Source organism: Triturus cristatus, chromosome 10 (genome assembly GCF_964204655.1).
Source record: "Triturus cristatus chromosome 10, aTriCri1.1, whole genome shotgun sequence".
In the NCBI taxonomy this organism is placed as follows: Eukaryota; Metazoa; Chordata; class Amphibia; order Caudata; family Salamandridae; genus Triturus; species Triturus cristatus.
In genome coordinates, this window is record NC_140593.1 from 159,246,949 (window position 1) to 159,268,925 (window position 21,977).

The 21,977-nt window shown below is 43.3% G+C and overlaps 1 protein-coding gene across 10 annotated transcripts in view; it reads left to right on the top strand.

Moving 5' to 3' along the window:
* The window catches only part of LOC146789135 (diacylglycerol kinase delta-like), a 688,844-nt gene that overhangs the window by 655,519 nt on the left and 11,348 nt on the right, over positions 1 to 21,977 (top strand). For all 10 annotated transcript variants that reach the window (XR_014970027.1, XM_085630711.1, XM_085630705.1 and 7 more), the window contains 3 exons: positions 1,628 to 1,714; positions 5,140 to 5,259; positions 7,897 to 8,005. Coding sequence is in view for 9 of the 10 variants with exons in the window: in XM_085630711.1 (XP_085486837.1) it covers positions 1,628 to 1,714; positions 5,140 to 5,259; positions 7,897 to 8,005 (316 nt within the window). In the remaining variant the exon portion in view is untranslated. The remainder of the gene's footprint in view (positions 1 to 1,627; positions 1,715 to 5,139; positions 5,260 to 7,896; positions 8,006 to 21,977) is intronic.

Sequence of the window (21,977 nt, forward strand, 5' to 3'; positions counted from 1 at the left end):
CCCCCTGATCTTCTCCTTGTCTTCCAGGGAGCTTTACACTAGTCCCTTGTTTAAGCCTTGCGTCTTGAAGCACATCTACCCAGGGGTGAGCTAAAGGTTTTACTAATGCACCTGAGTGGATCCAAGACTGTTTTGCAAGTGTATTACGTGGTAAGGTCGCACAGCCATACCATTTATTACACCACAATCCTCACATTGATCAAAAGCGGTGGGTAAGTGCACAGCCTGTGAGTCCCCCGTGATGGCCACCCAGCACACAGGAACCTCTGACTGAAGTTGGTGCTGAAGTCGCGCTCTTCGTGTCCGGTATCCTTAGGGCAAAGCTCCTCTCTGACATATGGCCTGATTGGTGAGGATTTTTAGGGTTTAGTAAAAGAACCCGTTGAAGATGGTTAACATAAACACTAAGCAGAATCTTATCCGGGTATCTTGTCCAACAGCATTAGAAGAAACAATGAACATGGCTGAGTCTGGTAGCTTGTTGAACACGTGCTAGAATAACAATAAACATCAGGGGGCAAAGCATTCTTGCAGTCAGTAACTTTTCAAAAACTCTATGTAATAGTAGCACCTGATAATATTATGCTCAAACAGTAAGGTTTAACTATTAGAACTGGACTTGCATGAACTTAATTATTACCATTTGATGTAACATTCACAGGATAGATTAACACGCTGGGAACATGCATTTGATGGGACTTGTTGTTTGTTTAAGATACACACTTTTTCATACATTTTCATATTCCTAGCATTAGAAAAAATGTATATTCATAACTTTGTGGCCATGGAGTTACAGAGCCACCGCCTTCTACTGGGTCAGACTGAAGTTGGTGAGGAAGATGATGGGCCATCAATTTGTGAGATCAGCCAGGTGAAAGTAGGGTTCTTGACCAATTGGACTTTCTGAGGAGGCTGTACAAAGTGTTGTGTATAATATCTAGGTATGGCTTTAGAGCTGCCGGAGCTGGAGCTCTGATGAGAGAGAGGTGGAAGTAAATCTGTGTCCAAAAAATACTATTCAGAGAGCAAATGTAGCGGATTAGATCTTTTTAATAGGAAGGAGTTTGAGGATGTGCATTGGCTGCCGATAATGCTTTTTGTTGTGTAAACTCTGAGATATAGACGACAAAATCTCCTGCGCAAATATAATTTCAGGAAATGATTCAATACTAAATCCAGATTTTCTTTCCAGATACTTTTGCAGGGAATTCCTTCACATTTGTTGCTGTTAATCAGTTCGGTTGTGTTCATATTTCCCATTATTTGTATCAGTTTTCACAAACCCTTAACATGCATCATTCTCCCCAGCTACTAATTGGGAACATTTATAATTGGACAAAATAATGCAAACTTTCCCTAGAAATGTCTTGGCATCAAAATGTTGCCGCTTTTCCATATTCATTTTTTTTTATATTCCCAATCTTGGGAAACTGGCAGAGGTGAGTATTCCTAATTTCATGCATGAAAGATGATAAAATACATTGGGATTTTCTTCTGGAAAGAGTAATAACGCCCGTGCTTCTTCAGCAGCCATTTATATCACTGAACCTAATAATGCCCTATTAAGCCGCAGAAGCCTTCTTACCGACTTGTCCGTTGTTTATTTCTGTCTTTCCGTGTCTCCTAGTTTCTGAGCAGAAATGTGGCCGTGGACGTGGCAGTGAGCGTGAAGGCGCTGTACACTGAAACCAAAGCCTTTCTGGAAGGAAAGATGGTGAGTTGTGTTGTGGTGGTCACAGTTTGGGAAGAAGTTCTAAACGTTGTCTCCCACAGATAGGTGTAAATTACGACATGAGTAATTTACCCCAACAAATGCATGTGTTTCTTGTTCACATGTGTAAATACACGTTTTGTAATTTACACATGTAATGGTATGACTTTTCGGCAATTTCCAGGGTTTTGGCCTGTTTTATAAACCTGTATTTGCCTAGTTTACAGTGTGTACTGTTGTGAATCAGGAGTTAAGAATGTGAAAAAGGTTTTTCCCAGTTGTTTACGCCTCCTGTATTTGTAAATAAGCACTACACTGTATTGTGCACATTACTGCACTTTCTGCACAGCCAAGTAATTTAAAAATATATTTGGTGCTCATATAAGTGTAGGAAATGCACTTCCCACCTTTGTAAACACACAAAAATGTACTGCTGTGTAATGCATTGTGTTCTTGGCCACTCCTTACTAGTCGCTGCCATGGCCCCCAAGTACGTAGAATATACACTTTGCAGAGATATAACATACTTCTGCATGTGTAAAATACGCGGGCCTCATTTATGAGGCCCTACCAGCACTAGTGCGCCACCGGAACGTCACTTTTTTGACATTCCGGTGGTGCAGTGTGCCACTGGCATATTTATAAGACCACATAAAGCCACATAACATGGCTTTTCTGTCCTTAAAAATATGTGCCTCTTTCATGCAGAAAACTGCTTGAAAAGGGCGTTCTATGAGTGTTGCTGGGGCGTTCTCAGGGTAGGCATAAGGGAGGCACAACGAGGTGAAATATCTTTTTTCCTCCACGTGTTTCCTCTTTCTATATGTGCTGCATTACATAGAAAGAGGAAAAAGCCTCTTGTGATTGTTTTTGTGCAGGAAGGTTTCCCTTCATCCCCGCAACGCGGGCACCCTTGCACCATGGTGTAATGGTGCCTGCGTTGGCGCACGGCAGCCCATTGTGCGGTGGTGCAAGGGAAAAGGACAAGAATGCGTCGTATCTAATAGATATGGGGCATTCAATCCCTTTTCTTTTGCCGTAGGGCAGCGCAGCCGCAAGGCCAAAACCAATAAATGAGGCCCGTGTTTGAAGTGACATACCATTTGACCTTAAGCACATCACAAAAAGTGACATCAAATGACCCTTCACCCTGATTTGGTTTTAAAAAGTCATGTCACATGACCTTAATCATGATGACAGCACAATAATTGTTATCACAGAAATTCCATAATAATTGCATGATTAATAAAATAACACAACACAGACAAACATGTATTTTAGAGAACGCCTAGATTATAGTGCTGACTTGATCTTTTACATTTTGAGGACGTAATACTTGCCCTGTATTGTAGTTAGCGAGTGAAACGAAAAAGCTAGGCCACTACTAGGCTGTCCCCTCCCTGAGAACTTTTGAAAAGAATGTGGTCATATAGTGCATTATAAATAAGACTCCCTGTTTTCCATTTTAAGTGATTTTTACAGATAAATACAGACAGAAACCACTGTGTTTTCTGTCTGAATTTATTTTTTAAAGTGTAAAAATACAGAAAATTGTGCTTCTTTCAAGTGAATCTCCGTGCTGTATTTCATGAATTGTAGCCCAACAGCTGAGCAGATGGACAGAATGGGAAATTAAAAAACAGGATGAAATTTCTTGAAATATTGGCATATGTCAACATACATTTGTGGTATAATGCTAATATTTAGTGGATGTATTGTTACGTAATATTTGGCAGCTGAAATAGCCAAATCACGACAGACGTCAAAGTATGAATGCGCGTCTATCAGTTAAATAAATATAGAAATGCACAGTTTTACAGCTTCATTTATACACAAAACACAAAATAAATATGGATAAATACAGATAAAATGTCCCAAAATAAATATGGACAAATAAAGACAGAAATGTTAAAAAAAAAAACGGGAGCCCTAATTATAAAGTACAATTTTCACATACATTTGCTAAAACGTCATAGGCTTTTGCATGGCTCTCATTGAATTTTCACATCATTTAATGGTGTGCCGAGCCAATGAAACCTGATGCTCCAAATGAATTAACCCTATTTTTTAAAAATCTGTTATGGATACTACCATACATCAAAACTAGCTCCATTGTACCATGGCTAGCATTTTGTCATGGGTTCACCATATGTCAGTGCCAAAATATTTCCATTTATGCCGTCCAACTGCCATGGGTGACCCTAATTACCAAAAACTACCTAAGAATATCAGGGGCAGCATTTTGTGTTGCTCCCCCTGCACAGACATCATTTCAATGTGCTAGTTCTAGCATTTTTTCTCAGATGCATCATATGCAAAGAATTGCTTCTAGTATGCCTCTACCAGTATTTTACCATGGATGCCTATTATGCCAAGAATTGCCTTTAGTGTGCCAGTACCTGTATTTTGTCACAAGCGTATGTCATGCACTGCCTCAAGTACTCCAGCACTAATATTTCACCACTGTTGTCTGTATTAATGCAAGAATCACTTTCAGTACGCCAGGGATGACAACAGATTTGCAAGCATGCCACCACATTCTCACTCACGTATATTCACTCACTCCCACACGCTGTCTCACACATAAATACACTCTCACCCACTAGCACAAACACAACATATATTTAAATGCATGTTTTACTAGCCTCTGCTCCCACCACAGGTCCATTCCTGCTAAATGTGATCCATTTTTTTACACTTATAGTAATTATTAGAATATTATTCACTATTAGTATTGTGAAAAATGGAGAAAAAATATGGAGTCTGAGTCACCCCCTATGTTCTTGGCACTGATTTTGCCACCCACCTCTGAGGCCAGGGGTCGCACAGGCCAAGCCAGTGGTCACAGCTGCGACCCCTGGTGGTGACCACTTAATGATGTCCATGCATATGCCATAAATCAGCAGGTGCCCTGTCTGCCATACCTGCAGCTACACAGACTCAGAGGTGGACGGACCACGTTTTTTCCACTGGCAGAGCTTCAGCTGGTTCCACCAGAGGAAGCCTTTAGATGGTAGCTACAGGGCCGCCAGCTTTGGAGCATTAGAAAGGCCCACCCTAATAAAGCGGTGTCTTCCGCCACTCTTTTTTTTTGTTGTTCTTGACTTTCATCTAAACCATGGTGGAAGCAAACAGTGAAAAAGAAGAATTGTCCACTGATCTTTGGGGATATTTGTGCTGTTGAAAAAAAGTCTACTTTATAGGTTTGTTTCTGCTGAGCAAAAATGAATTTCAACTGATTGTCTTAACATGGCGGCTGGCCCGCACCATTTTGAAAAGATCCCCTCCATTCAGGCAATAATAGCAGGCAGTAATACACTGGGTTTAAGATGTGGTGCCTTTGTCCCCGCGCCTGGGGAAAAGGCTGCCTGCAGAACCCTAAATTTGTCACTTAGTCGCTCATTTCCTCTTTCTCTTAATATCTTTAGCAGTTGGACTCCCCTCAGGAGGAAGAAGGATTGCAATGTTCACTCAACACCGTGAGCCAAGACCTCAAGAAACTGGCTGACATCCACTGGATGACCGATATCATCAACTCATCAGAGGAGGTGTGTTCAGTTGTTCAACTTAATTGTGTTTGAAGATCTGCTTTCCAAATACGTTCCCCATCCAGTGCTTAATTTGAGCTGGAGGTTTCTGGAGCGCCGCACCGCCACTTAATTGGTCTCCAGCGTTTGGTACCAGCCCTTAATTGTCAACATTGCACTTATGACAGTCTGCCACATGGTGGCGCTGTTCATCTAATTTAGAGATGAGCATAACAACGGGTGTTTATGAATACAATGCACATTAAAAATTACTAACACCTGCCTCCCCAGCCATTCCTTTAGCTTTGGGCCCAGAAATAATCTGCACTGTCGCACTTGCAGGCGAGAGAGATGGTTAGTTGTTGTTTTGGCAACGATGACAGGGCAATGGGTGGTGCAAGCTGCAGTGGCCTCCTAGTCAGAGCCCTAGCTCTTAATTATTTTACAAATTAAGCACTGTCCCCATCCAATTTATTGTTGAGCTCCTAGGAGAGAGAGCAAGAGAGTGTTTGTGTGTGTGTTCTGTAATCTGCAGCCTTTCAGGATTTTACTCAATATTACCAGCATTTACAGCAATCCAATGGGAAAGAGAGTGTACATATGCCCGCCATTTTATGTCATAGAAACAAATGAAGGACCTGAGTGAAGGTTCTATAACCATCCAATTTTTGTTTGACATAAAAACAAAAACAGGACTGTATTGAAGTTCATGGAGCCTTCATTATCAATGGCCTTTTGTATATTACATTGTCTTTAATGTGCTAAGGCTGTGTTTCTATGCGTTAGCACGTTAAGCACAGAACTATTGGCATTACCAATGTTTGTTTGAATACGCATTCATGCTGGTTATTGGTGCAACATTGAGGCGCGTACAAAAGTTAACAGTGATTTGAGCAGAAGCATTGTTTAGGTCAGCTCAGAGTGGTAACCGCTATCCCCAAATTTCTGCTTCCAAAACCTGTTGATATTTTAGACCCATTAAGTCATCTGATTTAATTACTGAAGTTGGTGTTCTTGACTGTTTTGAATCACGTTGCCCTAACAGACTATAATATCACATTTTCAATAAATATAGCTTAAATACAATGTATTCTTCCCAAAGCCATTGGAATCTGCGGAATGGGAGGTCCAACTTTTGTAACCAGATTGACTAATTTAAGTGACAAGAAAATGCAAATTATGTGGCATTATTCGCCACATTTTGTTGCATTGCTTTATTAATTTGTCATTTTTACATGTTTTTTTGTCTATCTGCACAAACATTTCACCTCATTAATATCAGCTTAACACTTAAATATATCAATCAGCCACTGAAAGTGATCATTTTGCAAAGGGCCTGCTCTGCATTGCATGGCATCACGCGTGGCAGCGATTTTTGGTAACCTTTGATCCTTCTGACCTAGAAACATTTTTTTTGTTAAAATCAGCAAGTTGTTTAGTTGATGATGGATTGTGTGGTAAATGCAGCAAATCCAAAATTGTACAAAAAACAACGTGGCAGCAGAATCGCATAGTTCCACTGACTCTGACTATACCCTGTCTTCCCGGTCATAGATGGTCAGATTTCATTGCCTGTAAGGTATAGGGTGACTAAATGGCGTTCAGTTTTACTTCCACCCTAATGGTTTTAGTGAAACGTTACAACTGGGTTAAGAGTGTGGGAATATACTTGTGGGGACTCCAATTACCATCCAGTAGATCCCATCATAACCCTCAGGCAAAAAAGATGCTATTTTACAGTGGCGGCTGACGCCGACCTAAAGTAGTAGGGCGGCCACGGGTGGAGAGGGCGGCGGAATGGGCGAGTAGAATAAACTCTAAGAATTAAAAAAAAAAGACTGACCTGCTGCCCGCTCCACTCCAGCTGATGCCTGCATCGCTGTTCCTCTCAGCATCCGACAGCCGGAAGAGGATAGGCCCTGAGGGCACAGGCTCCGCACCCAATCCAGGCGTTACTCTCACACGAGAGCAGCACCAGGATTGGTCTGAGTGGCCTCGTTTGCTGCTCAGACGGTGCACTGGAGTCTGTGCTGTTTCTCCAGCCCGTGTAACACAGCCAGGTTGGAGAAACATAAGTGCGCATGTGTGTTTGGTCTACTCAAACGGTCGGCTAAACACACATGCACACACATGAGTGCACTTTACTCCTCCCTGACATGCTCGGCCCTGCTCCTCCCTATACTGTTGTATTGGGCTCAGACAGCATACATAAAATGATAATAACTTTGCATGGTTATCATTTTATTTATTGTCTGCTGATGGGCATGTGAGACGACGTTCCTCTGCCATTACGGAGGAGCCGCCTCTGCTATTTCGCACCGTACATGCATATCCTGAATGGGCTCGTTAAAGTAATTGCTGAGAACCTGAGTTGTCCTGCACCACGTACAAGTGGATGGAGAAATCCTGCTTTAATTTCTTTACATACTTTGTGACCCTCACCCAGTATCTCGATAGGGGAGAGAAGATGCCATTCAGTGAGTTTGCTTTGCCTGAGAAGTAGTTTCTGAAAGATGGTTGGATGGTCTGATGGGCGTGCACGAGGTCTTTCTTCATTCATAATGCAACGCTTGGGTATGCGCATCTCAGATTGCATTTGTGTTTTGAGGATGACTCCCTATGGCCCATACTCTACTGTCTTCTCTATTTGGTACTCAGGACAACCACAGGGACGGAAACAAGGGCAGCTTCAAGCTCAAAATGATCCAGAAGCCCAAGAAAGAGAAAGAGAAGTTCCAGAAGCAGAAGTCCAGCGGCTCTCTATCAGGTGAGTAATACTGCTCCTAGAGGTCACAGTGAATAGTACTGCTGCCAGAGGTCACAGTGAGTAGCACTGCTCCTAGAGGTCACAGTGAGTAGTACTGCTGCCAGATGTCACAGTGAGTAGCACTGCTCCTAGAGGTCACAGTGAGTAGTACTGCTGCCAGAGGTCACAGTGAGTAGTACTGCTGCCAGAGGTCACAGTGAGTAGCGCTGCTCCTAGAGGTCACAGTGAGTAGTACTGCTCCTAGAGGTCACAGTGAATAGTACTACGGCCAGAGGTCACAATGAGTAGTACTGCTGGCAGAGGTCACAGTGAGTAGCACTGCTCCTAGAGGTCACAGTGAGTAGTACTGCTCCTAGAGGTCACAGTGGGTAGCACTGCTGCGGCCAGACATCACAGTGAGCAGCACTGCTCTGCCAGAGGTCACAGTGAGTAGTACTGCTGCCAGAGGTCACAGTGAGTAGTACTGCTGCCAGAGGTCACAGTGAGTAGTACTGCTGTCAGAAGTCACAGTGAGTAGTACTGCTCCTAGACGTCACAGTGAATAGTACTACTGCCAGAGGTCACAATGAGTAGTACTGCTGGCAGAGGTCACAGTGAGTAGCACTGCTCCTAGAGGTCACAGTGAGTAGTACTGCTGCCAGAGGTCACAGTGAGTGATACTGCTCCTAGAGGTCACAGTGAGTAGTACTGCTGCTAGAGGTCACAGTGAGTAGCACTGCTCTGTCAGTGGTCACAGTGAGTAGTACTGCTGCCAGAGGTCACAGTGAGTAGCACTGCTCCCAGAGGTCACAGTGAGTAGTACTGCTGCTAGAGGTCACAGTGAGTAGCACTGCTCTGTCAGTGGTCACAGTGAGTAGTACTGCTGCTAGAGGTCACAGTGAGTAGCACTGCTCCCAGAGGTCACAGTGAGTAGTACTGCTGCCAGAGGTCACAGTGAGTGATACTGCTCCTAGAGGTCACAATGAGTAGTACTGCTGCTAGAGGTCACAGTGAGTAGCACTGCTCTGTCAGTGGTCACAGTGAGTAGTACTGCTGCTAGAGGTCACAGTGAGTAGCACTGCTCCCAGAGGTCACAGTGAGTAGTACTGCTGCCAGAGGTCACAGTGAGTGATACTGCTCCTAGAGGTCACAGTGAGTAGTACTGCTGCTAGAGGTCACAGTGAGTAGCACTTCTCCTAGAGGTCACAGTGAGTAGCACTGCTCCCAGAGGTCACAGTGAGTAGCACTGCTCCTAGAGGTCACAGTGAGTAGTACTGCTCCTAGAGGTCACAGTGAGTAGTACTGCTCCTAGAGGTCAGGTCACAGTGAGTAGCAATGCTCCCAGAGGTCACAGTTAGTAGCACTGCTCCTAGAGGTCACAGTGAGTTGTACTGCTGCTAGAGGTCACAGTGAGTAGCACTGCTGCTAGAGGTCACAGTGAGTAGTACTTCTGTCAGAAGTCACATTGAGTAGTACTGCTCCCAGAGGTCACAGTGAGTAGTACTGCTGCCAGAGGTCACAGTGAGTAGTACTGCTGCTAGAGGTCACAGTGAGTAGTACTGCTGCTAGAGGTCACAGTGAGTAGCACTGCTGCTAGAGGTCACAGTGAGTAGTACTTCTGCCAGAGGTCACAGTGAGTAGCACTGCTGCTTGAGGTCACAGTGAGTAGCACTGCTCCTAGAGATCACAGTGAGTAGCACTGCTCCCAGAGGTCACAGTGAGTAGTACTGCTGCCAGAGGTCACAGTGAGTAGTACTGTTGTTAGAGGTCACAGTGACTAGCACTGCTGTCAGAAGTCACAGTGAGCAGTAAATCTGCCAGAGGTCACACTGAGTAGTACTGCTGCCAGAGGCTGCCAGTGAGTGGTGCTGCTGCTAGAGGTAAGTCACAGCCAGTAGTACTCCTGCCAGAGGTGACTAAGTAGCTCTGCTTCCAGCTGATTATGGGGAGTGGCTCTTCTATCTGGAGAGTAGGGTGAGTAGTGTTACTGTATGGGGGTCAGGTTGGATATCACTGTTGTCTGCAGGATAGCGAGAGTCTCTTGGCGATGAGAAAATAATGGTGTGTGGAGGTGCTGCTAAGTACCAAGACAGGAGCACTGTTGGGAGGTGGTTGGTGAATAGCTTTGCTGTGAGAGGTCAGGGTGAGCAGCACTGCTCTATGAAGGTCAGGTAGAGTAGGAATGCTCACAAGAGGCTTCGTAGAGTGTTGTTGCTGCCAGGAGGTCACGGTTGCTCCAGTGGCTACATAGAGGGAGTAGAGTAGTGAACCCCACTTGAGCACCTTAAGAAGGGGCCTCCACTGGGCCCATGGGCTGGTGATCTGGGTGTCACTAAAACATTATGAGCCTCTTCTGTCTTCAAGTCTGCAGACAAATGCCCATAACCAATATTATTAGGAAATACCATATGGCAGAGGGCGTGGGAGGTGGGCTGACCTGCACAGCAAAGGAAGCGGAAAGATAAATGATTAAATGATGACAACAGGGGAAAACACGGAGATGGGGACAAATATAAAAAAAGAGCAGGAGAACTATAGGAAAAAATAACAAGTAAGGGTGAAAGACAAAAGATGGGCAGATAGAAAGATGGACAAAAGAAGAGAATGATCAAAGAAGAGTGGAAGGACGGAAACTTGAAAGTAAATTAACAAATAAGAGGTGAAGGGTAAGCTGGAAGGTGAAAGAATAAATGGATGGAAGGTGAAAGGCTGTCTAGATGGAAGGGTGAAAGGATTGATGGAAAAGTGATATTATTTATAGATGAAAGGGTAAAGGGGTGGAAGGGTGAAGAATGAACAGATATGAAGAGTGGAAGGATGGATGGGCTGTTGGATGGATAGTTGGAAACATGGATGTATTGATAGACGGATGAGTGGAAGGATGGAGGTATAAGTTGGTGGACGAAATGGGCAGATGAAAGAGTACACATAGGCATAAAAGGGCGGATGGTTAAATGAAGGTCTTCTAAGGAGGGTCAAGTTTGGTCGCTTCACATGCTTGTGTGACTAGAGGTATGGTACAAGTGAGGGTATTTTATTCTTCTGGATAAGCCCTTGTTTTAGACAACAGGGATTGTCATCAGAAGGCCAGAGAGAGTATCACTGCTGGCAGTAAGGCAAGGTGAATAGCACTGCTGTCTGCAGCTTATGGTGAGTGGTGTAGGTGTCAGGAGGACAGAGTGGAAATCATTGCTGCCTGGAGGACTGAGAAAGCATCATTGTTGTCGGCAGGACATGGAGAGTATCATTGCTGTCTGGAGGACAGGGATAGAATCATTGCTGTCTGGAGATCAGGGAGAGTACCATTGTTCTCTGGTGGAGAGTATCATTGCTGTCTGCAGGTCAGGGAGAGTATCATTGCTGTCTGGAGGACAGAGAGAGTATCATTGTTCTCTGGAAGAGAGTATTATTGCTGTCTGCAGGACATGGAGAGTATCATTGCTGTCTGGAGGACAGGGATAGAATCATTGCTGTCTGGAGATCAGGGAGAGTACCATTGTTCTCTGGTGGAGAGTATCATTGCTGTCTGCAGGTCAGGGAGAGTATCATTGCTGTCTGGAGGACAGAGAGAGTATCATTGTTCTCTGGAAGAGAGTATTATTGCTGTCTGCAGGACACGGAGAGTATCATTGCTGTCTGGAGGACAGGGATAGAATCATTGCTGTCTGGAGATCAGGGAGAGTGCCATTGTTCTCTGGTGGAGAGTATTATTGCTGTCTGCAGGTCAGGGAGAGTATCATTGTTGTCTGGAGGACAGAGAGAGTATCATTATTCTCTGGAAGAGAGTATTATTGCTGTCTGCAGGACAGGGAGAGTATCATTGCTGTCTGGAGGACATGGGGAGTATCATTGCTGTCTGGAGGACAGAGAGAGAATCATTGTTCTCTGGAAGAGAGTATTATTGCTGTCTGCAGGACAGGGAGAGTATCATTGCTGTCTGGAGGACATGGGGAGTATCATTGCTGTCTGGAGGACAGAGAGAGAATCATTGTTCTCTGGAAGAGAGTATTATTGCTGTCTGCAGGACAGGGAGAGTATCATTGCTGTCTGGAGGACATGGCGAGTATCATTGCTGTCTGGAGGACAGAGAGAGTACCATTGATCTCTGGAAGGCAGGCTGAGTATCATTGCTCTTTGGAGGACATGGTGAGTATCATTGCTGTCTGGAGGACAGGGGGAAGTATCATTGATGTCTGGAAAGAGGGGTAGTATCATTGCTGTCCAGAGGACAGGGGGAGTATCATCGCTGTCTGGAGATGAGGAGCGTATCATTGCTGTCTGGAGGAGAGAGAGAGTATCATTCGTGTCTGGAGGACAGGGAAAGTATCATTGCTATCTGAAGGACAGGGAGAGTGTCATGGAGGACTGGAAGAGTATCATTGCTGTGTGGAGGACAGGGAGAGTATCATTGCTGTCTGGAGGAGAGGGAGAGTATCATTGCTGTCTAGAGTACAAAGAGAGTATCATTGCTGTCTGAAGGACAGGGAGAGTATCATTTCTGTCTGGAGGACAGGAAGAGTATAATCGCTGTCTGGAGGACAGATCAAGTATTATTGCTTTCTGGAGGACAGGGAGAGTACCAATGCTTTCTGGAGGACAGGGAGAGTATGATTGCTGCCTGGAGGACAGGGAGAGTATCATTTCTGCCTGGAGGACAGGGAGAGTATCATTTCTGCCTGGAGGACAGGGAGAGTACCATTGCTGTCTGGAGTACTGGGAGTGTGCCCATGCCACTGGGAGGTCAAGGTGGGTATCATTGCTGTCTGGATTGAGCCAGGCATAGGAAGTAAAACATTGTTGTCATGAACCCAAGTAAGTTTCTGTCTTGAGGTCCTGGTGAAAGGTCACCCGCTTCTAGTCTGTCAGATAAATTGGGAAGCGTGTGCCCACTTTTGTAGCCATCCTTGATGCCGATGAAGGTGGGGACTGGAGATGATACTGCCTTTAAACAAATTACAGCCAGTGGGCTGGTTAAATTATTGGCGCTGCAGCTGGATCCAAGGGACCTACGGTGTAGCGCTAGATTCCTCATGTGTCTGCAATGTGTGATCTTGGTAAAATGTTGTTACTGTACAGTACCTCGTTTCTCTAATGGACTAAAATTGGGGGCATTTAGAAACCGAATTAATACAATATTAACGTTCTGCTTTAATTGGCTACAAGCTGCTGAAAAATCTTGCACAGGGCCACAGACCCTTGCCAGAGATACACATCTGTTTGCATACGAGTGTTTAAGCAACGGAGAATGTCCTTAAAACGGAAGGAGAAGTAAAACCTGTGAACACATTTGTGCAGAATTACCCATTTTAACAGTACTGAACCACTTGATACACATTCACAGGGCAGACAGCTGCAATTGAACAATGTGGGGCAGATTTAGCAACACTTTGTGCCAGTGGTAGTAAAATATTTATTCTATGAATTGTAAAATTCATTACAATGTACCATATGTTAAACAAGCGTAAGAAGAAGGAAAGGATGAAAGGATAAATAATCACTCAATTACAGATTATCATTCCTAGGGATCATAATTAATAAAGATGTCCTGCTGTTCTACTGCACATAAGATGTAAGCTGTTACCTTTGCCTACTTATGCTGTCTTTTTCTTTTAGTCTATCATAAGATATGTCTCAAAATCTTGTTAGTTTCTCGATGAAGGAATTTGATTGTAACCTAAAGCAAGCTGTGATAGCCTCTTTCAAAGTGTGCAAAGATAACTGCCTGAAGGAAGGTAGCAAATATTTTCCAGGGATATCATTCAGCCTGGGGCAGAGACAGACATTATGATCTAAAGATTCAAGTCTACAAGCAGGAGAGCTTAATTAAGAGTTCCAGGGGCCTTCAAACTCATTCAGTTGGATATATAATAAGCGGGATCTCAGAAATATTAGTTTTATTGATGCCTCTAGATTGGAGTCAATATACTCTTGGTTAGGCTGAAGATAAGACTCCATATTAAGCTGAAGATAAGACTCCATAAGTGACTCTGTAGGTTTATAGGTTGATGCATTTAGTAAGTCTCCCAGGTGAAACGACCCCTGAAAGCTTTTCCTGATCACTTTTTTGCGAGTAAACTGAGGCAACGTCGAAAGATCCTTAATGGACAGAAAATTATGACCTAGGAGAGCTGCAGTGATTTGATTGGGTAAAGATAAGAATCAATTGAAGAATTCTGTTTCAGTCTCGATATATCAGGCCTATCAAGGAATCCACATTTGCAGAGGCACTACCTCAAAAGTAATTGATCATCTGAGTTAAGTCAACCGTCTCAATTGATGGAGGGTTTAGTTTTAGTCTAATCTTTGCATGTGGGGTAGAATTTCATAAGTTAAATAAGAGGGGAGCATTTTAGATGAACACTTTTCCTATTTTCTTTAGTTTATTCTCATCTAGAATTATTGAAGAGTATCAAGAGGGGAATCAATGTTGCCCTAAAAGCTGTTATTGTGGGCCTAATCGCACGCTTTTCCCGCCGTATAATTGAGCAAACTGTTTTAATGCATTTCTTACAGTGGTGGCCTTTGTTTTTAGATAATATAGGTGTTGTGTGAGTGCTAACTGGCAATCCAAATGAAATCCCAGGTAAATATAGGCGTTTTCTGACTCCACCGTACAGGAAATCTTACCAGTTTTGGTGGCAAGAATTCTGGTTTCTGCATATTATTACCCATGTCTGGGATGTATAGTGAAAAAAGACATGGAGCTAGAACACAGCCTTGTTAAGACCATTCTCAATTGTAATTTTTGGGGAGACGTGCAATCTGTCTGATAACTTGATTCATACCAAACAGTTTGAATGTAGTGCGATTATAAGGTGCAGCAGATTGGCATCCATTCCCATTTTGTGGAGTTTTGACCAAAGGCGGATGAATAATCCACCAACCACAGACATATAGTGGCCTTCTAGGGTGTCTTTTCTATTAGAAGTGTCAATGCTACAATATTATGGACAGCTGTGAATCCTATTATGACCCTGTTTGGAAGGCCTGCAGCAAGTCGTTAGATGGTATCCATCCTGTTAGGTGCAACAATGAGTATTTAGCTAAAGGTTTGCCCTCAGCGTCTAAAAGCGCTAATAGACGAAAATTAGCTGGATCCTTTCTGCTATCGTTTTTGTGGGTGGTTGTATCATCGATCCTTGCCATGAGGCTGGTATCTCACCGGTCTGCAGGGCACAATCAAAAACTGGTTTCAATATTCTGCACCACCACGAAGGATCCTGTTCCATTATGGCGATTGGGATCCCATTGGGACCGGGGGCTCACGAGTTCTAACTTTTAGTTGTTAATGATGCCAACAGCTTAGCTGGTACTTCTAAACCCTTATGAGTATATTGATTTAATGTAGAAGTTGTAGTGTCATAAGCTGCATAATGGGTCTTGAGATATATCTCCCAAATGTTGAAAGAAATGTCAAAATCTCTTACTGGCCTATACAAGGATGAAGAAATCCCCACTAGATGCCAAAATTTTTTCGCGTCTTCTGTTTAAATTACTTTATGCAGTGAGGCCCATTTCTTATCAGCCTCATCTATATTTTCTCTCTTTACATATTTTCTATAGTTGTGCCTGGCAATGTAAAGTCTTAAAAAAGGCCACAAACCCACACAAATTGTTGGTAAACTATTTCATTTCTAGCACAAATCCTTCTCTGCCCTGGAAAGTATCCCTAAACATAATACAAATAGCGCTTTATGCTACATTGCGTTAAGGGGCATCGCAATTGTGGTACATGGGCGTTCCTATTTTACCGCCCATGGTTTTTGAGAAAAATAATAATCACTCCTTGTGGCAGGCATTAACAACAAGGAGACTGGGTTTTGTACAACTAACTTTTCACACATTGAACATGTGCTGCACTGTAAATCACACATACATTGTGGGGAAAGTATTAACGTAGCTCCCCTGCATATTTGCCCCCCTGCTGCAGGCACCTGCGTTTTGCCCCTGCTTCGTATAATGGTGGAGGGACGCATTTTTTCTTCTATAATGTTTGGCAGTGCAGCAGAAGGAACCGAGTTTGTCCTTATATGTCAGAATCCCTCAAAGATATGATTTATTGTTGCAGACTGTCAATCCTTTCTTGGAGACAGTTATCCACATCTTAACCTCAACAAACGTGTGTGTTGGACTAACTTGTGTGTTTGAATGAAGAATGAACAGGTGGGGAAGAGCCAAAGGATGGATGGGTGATTGGATGGATAGCTGGAAACATGGATGTAACATAGCATACTTCCCTTGTCAGCACATGCATCTTCTGTGATTCTGAGATACAAACGCTGACTTTGAAGTATATTTCTTTTTAGAGAAAGTTGGTCAATGTACCTATTTAGATACGAAGTCCCGGTGTAATACTATTATCTGAAGAATAAGTCCTGGTGGGTAACAATGATCATGCAGATCTCCACTTTAGCTTTCCGTCGTACAATAAAGAGTGGTTGGAGGCAGCTTATGTAGCTGCCTCCAGCCAATCTCAACATGTTGGCACTGGTGGAAGCAGAAAATAAATAGCCCAATGGAAGCAGCCCATACTGGAACTGCCATTGGTAAAGGGGTTTCAGATAACTCAGTGTCCAATAGGATCACCAGGGCTGGAGTTTCTGAGACCAGGGAGTAATCGCCACAAACACGCTCATTTCAAACTCCTCACACACATTCAAGGCACTACACAACTACCTGAACAGTCTCATCTCCTTCCACCAACCACCCAAACACCTGCACTCCGTTGGACTCCTGCTTGCAGACATCCCACAAATACATAGAATCAGATCAGGAGAACGGGTGTTCTCTTACGGTGCTACTGAAGCGTGGAACAGCATCTCACTTTACATCAGACCCTCCTCCTGTCCAAATTAATTCCACAAGATGCTGAAGACCTGGCTTTTCAGTTACGCAGCTTAGCATCGGCAGGTCTAGACCCACACACCTGCTCAGCGCCAGGATAACCTAGCTGGTGAAAGTGTGCTAAACATAACATAACTTGCGTAAAACAGGAGAGTGGGAGGAAGTGATTTTCTTTTACAGAACATAAATGTGTACATTTGAATCCTCGTTGGTAACTCACATTAGTGTCTTATAAACATTTATGTTAATTGCCACATTTACTTCTCTGGTTCTTGGCCTTTTGTATTAGGGCTAGTGGTACAAGCCTAGCAGGGGTATGTTAACACTTGCGCTACCAATATAAGTTATGTTTCGCTGTGATTCTTCTGTTCGCAGTTTAGGTATTTCTTGTGTGATAACTTTCATAGCTACAGAGATTGCATTTTTACCCTTTATTCTAGGACTTTTTTTTTTTTTAACTTTCAAGTTTTTCCCTATTTTGGGTGACAAGGAACTTCTTCATGTAGTCAGTAGGCTGGCCAGAGTGTGAACTAATGCAATAATCTAAGCCTCCTAGGAGGACATGGAAATAGGGGAGCTTAAGAATAAAATGTTTTTGGAGGAAATGTGAGGAGGGATGTTTAATTGTGAATATAGTTGAAGCTTTCAATGTGCTGATTTCTGCAGGTGCTTACCTTGGTAGCAAAGAGGATGACAGAGATATATGCCCAATAAAGTTTTACCACGATTTCTGATCTCAACAAAATATTAGTAAAACTTTCCACAAGCACTTGTTCAATAGTTAGGGTAAACAGCGTTCATTGTAATCTAGAAAGTGCCTAATTTGTGAGAGAATAAGTGCTGGTACCTTCCATTTTGCTCAGATGCCCGCAATCAACAACACTGAAGAATGCCAAGGCTGTGTATTCTTCAACACAACCAGATGCCAGTTTAATCCACCACCAGACACTCCCTGCTTCCTTATCTTCCTATTGCAGGTTCTTTTTTACACGTTTGTGTGTTTTTCCTTCTTTCCTTCGTTTTGTGTTCTTCTAACACTTGCTCTGGGTCAAAGTTTGTTGAAGAAAAATAAGTGGCACTCCCTAAAAATGAGTGCGGGTGGGCCCCACCTGCAACCACCGGTACAAATAAAGCACTGCTTCTAGGTGCCCCAAAACAGTGGTCAGTATCTGTGATTTAAAAAATAAAGTGGTGATTCTGCTGGTAAAAGAGGTATCTAGCATTGCTCTGAAGTCTAAAAGAAGAACATTAATGTTTGTTGCAAAGTATGTGGTACATAAATCATAGAGATATATAGGGCTTGAACAAAATTACATTTTTATGAGATCACCTGCTTTTGCTCCTTTAGCTCAAAATAATCCATTGTCCTGTCTATTGATTTACTGAAAATGTTAGTGGATGCACCACTCATCGTCTGGGATTTCACTATCTTCTGATTTTATTGTTTACCCAATGCCTAATATGGGCGGTGCATTGAAGGGTTGAGTTTTTGGGCCACAGATTGTTCCTGAGATTATTTGGCCACCGGGATGTGGGTCAGAGGGCTGCCTGGGGCCGTTGTTTGTACCATGCTATACCCGTCTGTGTGCCGTAGTACATGTTATCTTTTTCATTGCCTCGTTCTCCATAGTATAGAATTGAATAAAGCTGGTCTGAGGGTAGGGAGGCTTCGTGGTGGGGAAGCAGGAGCAGTGTAGTGTGCACTGAACTGAGGTCTTTAGTTAATGGACCCTCCCCTTTGGCTTGGGCTAGATGTAACTGGCCTCTTATTCAGTCACTTCCAAGCACAAATTAAAATTTGACCTTTTAGGTTTTTCTGTTACTCCTGTTGTGTCTCAAGGGCAAAGAGCACACTCATCGATGTCAATCTGCCGGTGTCCAGCGATACATACCAAATCAGCTGTCATTATTGACCACACTGCGTCTGAGAGGTCAGACATACATAGCTGTTCTGCTCTTGATGGCTTCCCTGTGCTTTGACATAGGTGGCATGTGTGAATCATTTCTTCCATCAGACCATCTAGTCCTAGGAACCCTACTCCTTCTCTGAACATCTTCTTGGTTTCTACTATCCCTTGGTGATTTTCATATGAGAGGTTGCTGGTTCACTGATGCAGTGCCTGTGGTATGACAATCCTGGTGCCATGAAGGAGTAGTCCCTATTCTGCTTCAGAAAACTCATCCAGCACATTCTTAAATGCAGGTAGCTCGACTTTGACGACTGCTCTATTTTACTAACTGTCGTTGGTGTGTCTCCATTGTTGCGTTGTTAGGATGATTCTCACCTCTTCCAGTGTATTGTCGTTGTGTGATTCCTGCATGAGTTCCTCCAGCATGATCTGGGTTGAGCTCTGCCACAGTACAAAGTTGATGTGCTCCTCTGCCATCAAGCATGCGGGCGGGTGCTTGGCATAGGGTGTCTAGAGACTTTATCTGCCGGGTTATGTTGTCTTCGAGGTTTGTGCACAATTTTAAAATCATAGGGCCCGATTCACAGAACTAACTTAAGACAAAATCCTAAACTTACTACTTTTGGTATTCACAAAAGTTAGGATTTTGTCTTAAGTTTGTCTTAAGACAAACTTAAGACAAACTTAAGACAGTCTTAAGACAGACTTAAGACAGTCTTAAGACAGACTTAAGACAAACTTAAGACAGACTTAAGACAGACTTAAGACAGACTTAAGACAAATTTAAGACAAAATCCTAACTTAAGTCTGTCTTAAGTCTGTCTTAAGTGTGTCTTAAGTTTGTCTTAAGTCTGTCTTAAGACTGTCTTAAGTCTGTCTTAAGACTGTCTCAAGTCTGTCTTAAGTTTGTCTTAAGACAAACTTAAGACAAAATCCTAACTTCTGTGAATACCAATAGTAGTAAGTTTAGGATTTTGTCTTAAGTTAGTTCTGTGAATCGGCCCCATAGTCCATTAGATATATTCCCCAACTTTATATGCATGCGGAAATCTTTGCCTTCAGCTTGCCTAGAAGGTTTCCAGTGTGTGATGATGTGTTACGATCGTAAATGGGTTTCCATACACTAACGTGATGACCCATACAACAGGCAGGCACTTTTTCCCTGTGTACAAATATGCCTTTTCCACCTCTGTTAGGCTTCTGCTTTCGTATGCAAGGATTTGCCTCTGAGAGTCTCGGTCCTACTGAGCTGGCATCTACTACCAGTTCTGTGCATAGAGAGGTGTCAACATAGTTCAGATAGTCTACAGATACTGTTGACTCTTTGATGTTCTCTAGAGCTTCTCCGATTCTGAGGTCCATATGAATTGTTTACCTGGTTTGGTGAGCTTTCTGAGTGAAGCGCTCAATGTGGCAAAGTCATGACTATAGCAGTAACAGTAGATCTCACGTCAGTAACATTGGCTGGCACTTGAGTTTTGTTAAGAGTTTTAACCTTAGTTGGATCTGGAAGCACCCTTTCCTATAATGCTTTGTTATGTTCCTCTTTTGTGCAGCCAAACACTAAGATATCACTGTAGTTTAAACAGATTTTTACGGGCATTATGACTTTCCTCTCCATTTGTTGAAATTTTTCTTTAGCAGATGACATGTCGAAATGGAGGCGTTTGTATCTGAATAGCCCTAGGTGCTTAGAGAATGTTGTGATGTATCGTGACTGAGGGTCTAGATCTAGTAATGGTATCCTTTAAAGAGGTCTAGCTTGGAAAATATGCATGCTCCATTTAGGCAAATAATCATGTCATTTAGGTGTGCTCCTGGATGTGTCTCTCTTTCTGTTGCCGTGTTTGGCAGATGCAGGTCTTCACAAATACGTATTTTTGTGTTTCGTTTTGATATGGCTATAATGAGACATGCCGTGTTAAATGTGTAGCATTCGTAGTCAACATTACTCTGTGAGTTAAAGCTTTCTTTTATGCATTTGATCAGGCCTTTGTATGTGGTCATGGCCTCCAGTGGGAATGTTATGACTAAATCTTCCATATCGACTCCGATCAGGTTGAGGAAAAGGTCTCTGACTTATTTGTCAGTACGGTTCTTGCAAGTGGCTGGCAGGTAATGCTCGAATCACCTGATCCATTTTTCCCACCTAGCTCCTTTGGTCTGGGAGTCCTATTGGTCAAATAGTAAGAGACAACAAAAGATAGAGCGAGGCTTGCCCTTTCCAGCCATTTTAGTGGTTTGGTTGCGGTGTTCTCTCTGCGTTGCTTCTTTGGGGCTAATCCTTAGGTTTTGGTTCTAAGATCAGCTCTTTCGGTACTCACAATGTCCACGTTTTTGAATTGTCAGACTTCAAAATGGCTTTTTACCATTTATTTCTTAGGGACTTGTTAAGTGCCTGATTTCAAAATGGCCACCAAAATAGGTTTCAAAATGGCACTGTGTTCGTGTGAGATCTTCCAGTTAAAGCCAGCGACGGTGCTTTTTTTGGATTCTAAGCAGTTGTGCCTGAAAACAGACATGTCATTTAGAGTTATGGGCCTATTTTGTTTTACTGGGGGACGGCAGTTGAGCTTGATATCAGAGTGGTCACTATGGTTTCTGGGGTGCTCTTTTTGTCCTTATGGTGGTCCCGCTCAATCACGGATCAGCCACCGGGGTTTCTGGTGAACTTCCTTGGGCTGCGTTTGTTTCATGGGGGCGGCAGGGCACTTGTAATACAGTGGACAGCTGCAGGGACGACCGAGGATGGTCTTGCTCACCAACCTTGAGTAATGCTTTGGCTCAGAAAACTGATTAATCTTCACCCATCTTTGTTCCCCAGATGTCGTGCCTTAAGGGGAACGAGCACACAGAGCCTAGTAGGTGCAGCTTGTGCATTTCCTCTACTAAGGTTAAAAGGATGCATGCTCAGCGGAACGCTATCGTGCAGAGCAGGTTCTGTTCCTACCTTGTGGTCCCAGTTCCAAAGACAGCCTTGGGACCCCCACCACTTCCTGTTCATCCCATCAGCTGCCCGGAAGAGGCGTCCAGTTCCTCATTGTCCAGTGACTGCAGGGTCTTAGCACCCTGTTCCTGCTTTGACACTTTCTTTTATTTCCACATCATATACAATCTAACTTTACTTGTAAGTAGAGCTAGCTCAAAAGAAAGTCTATACTAAGTGCAGGTTTCCATCATTGGGCACTCGATTGTCCCTGAAAGAGCAAAGTTTGCCACAATGATGATTTATAGGGGTT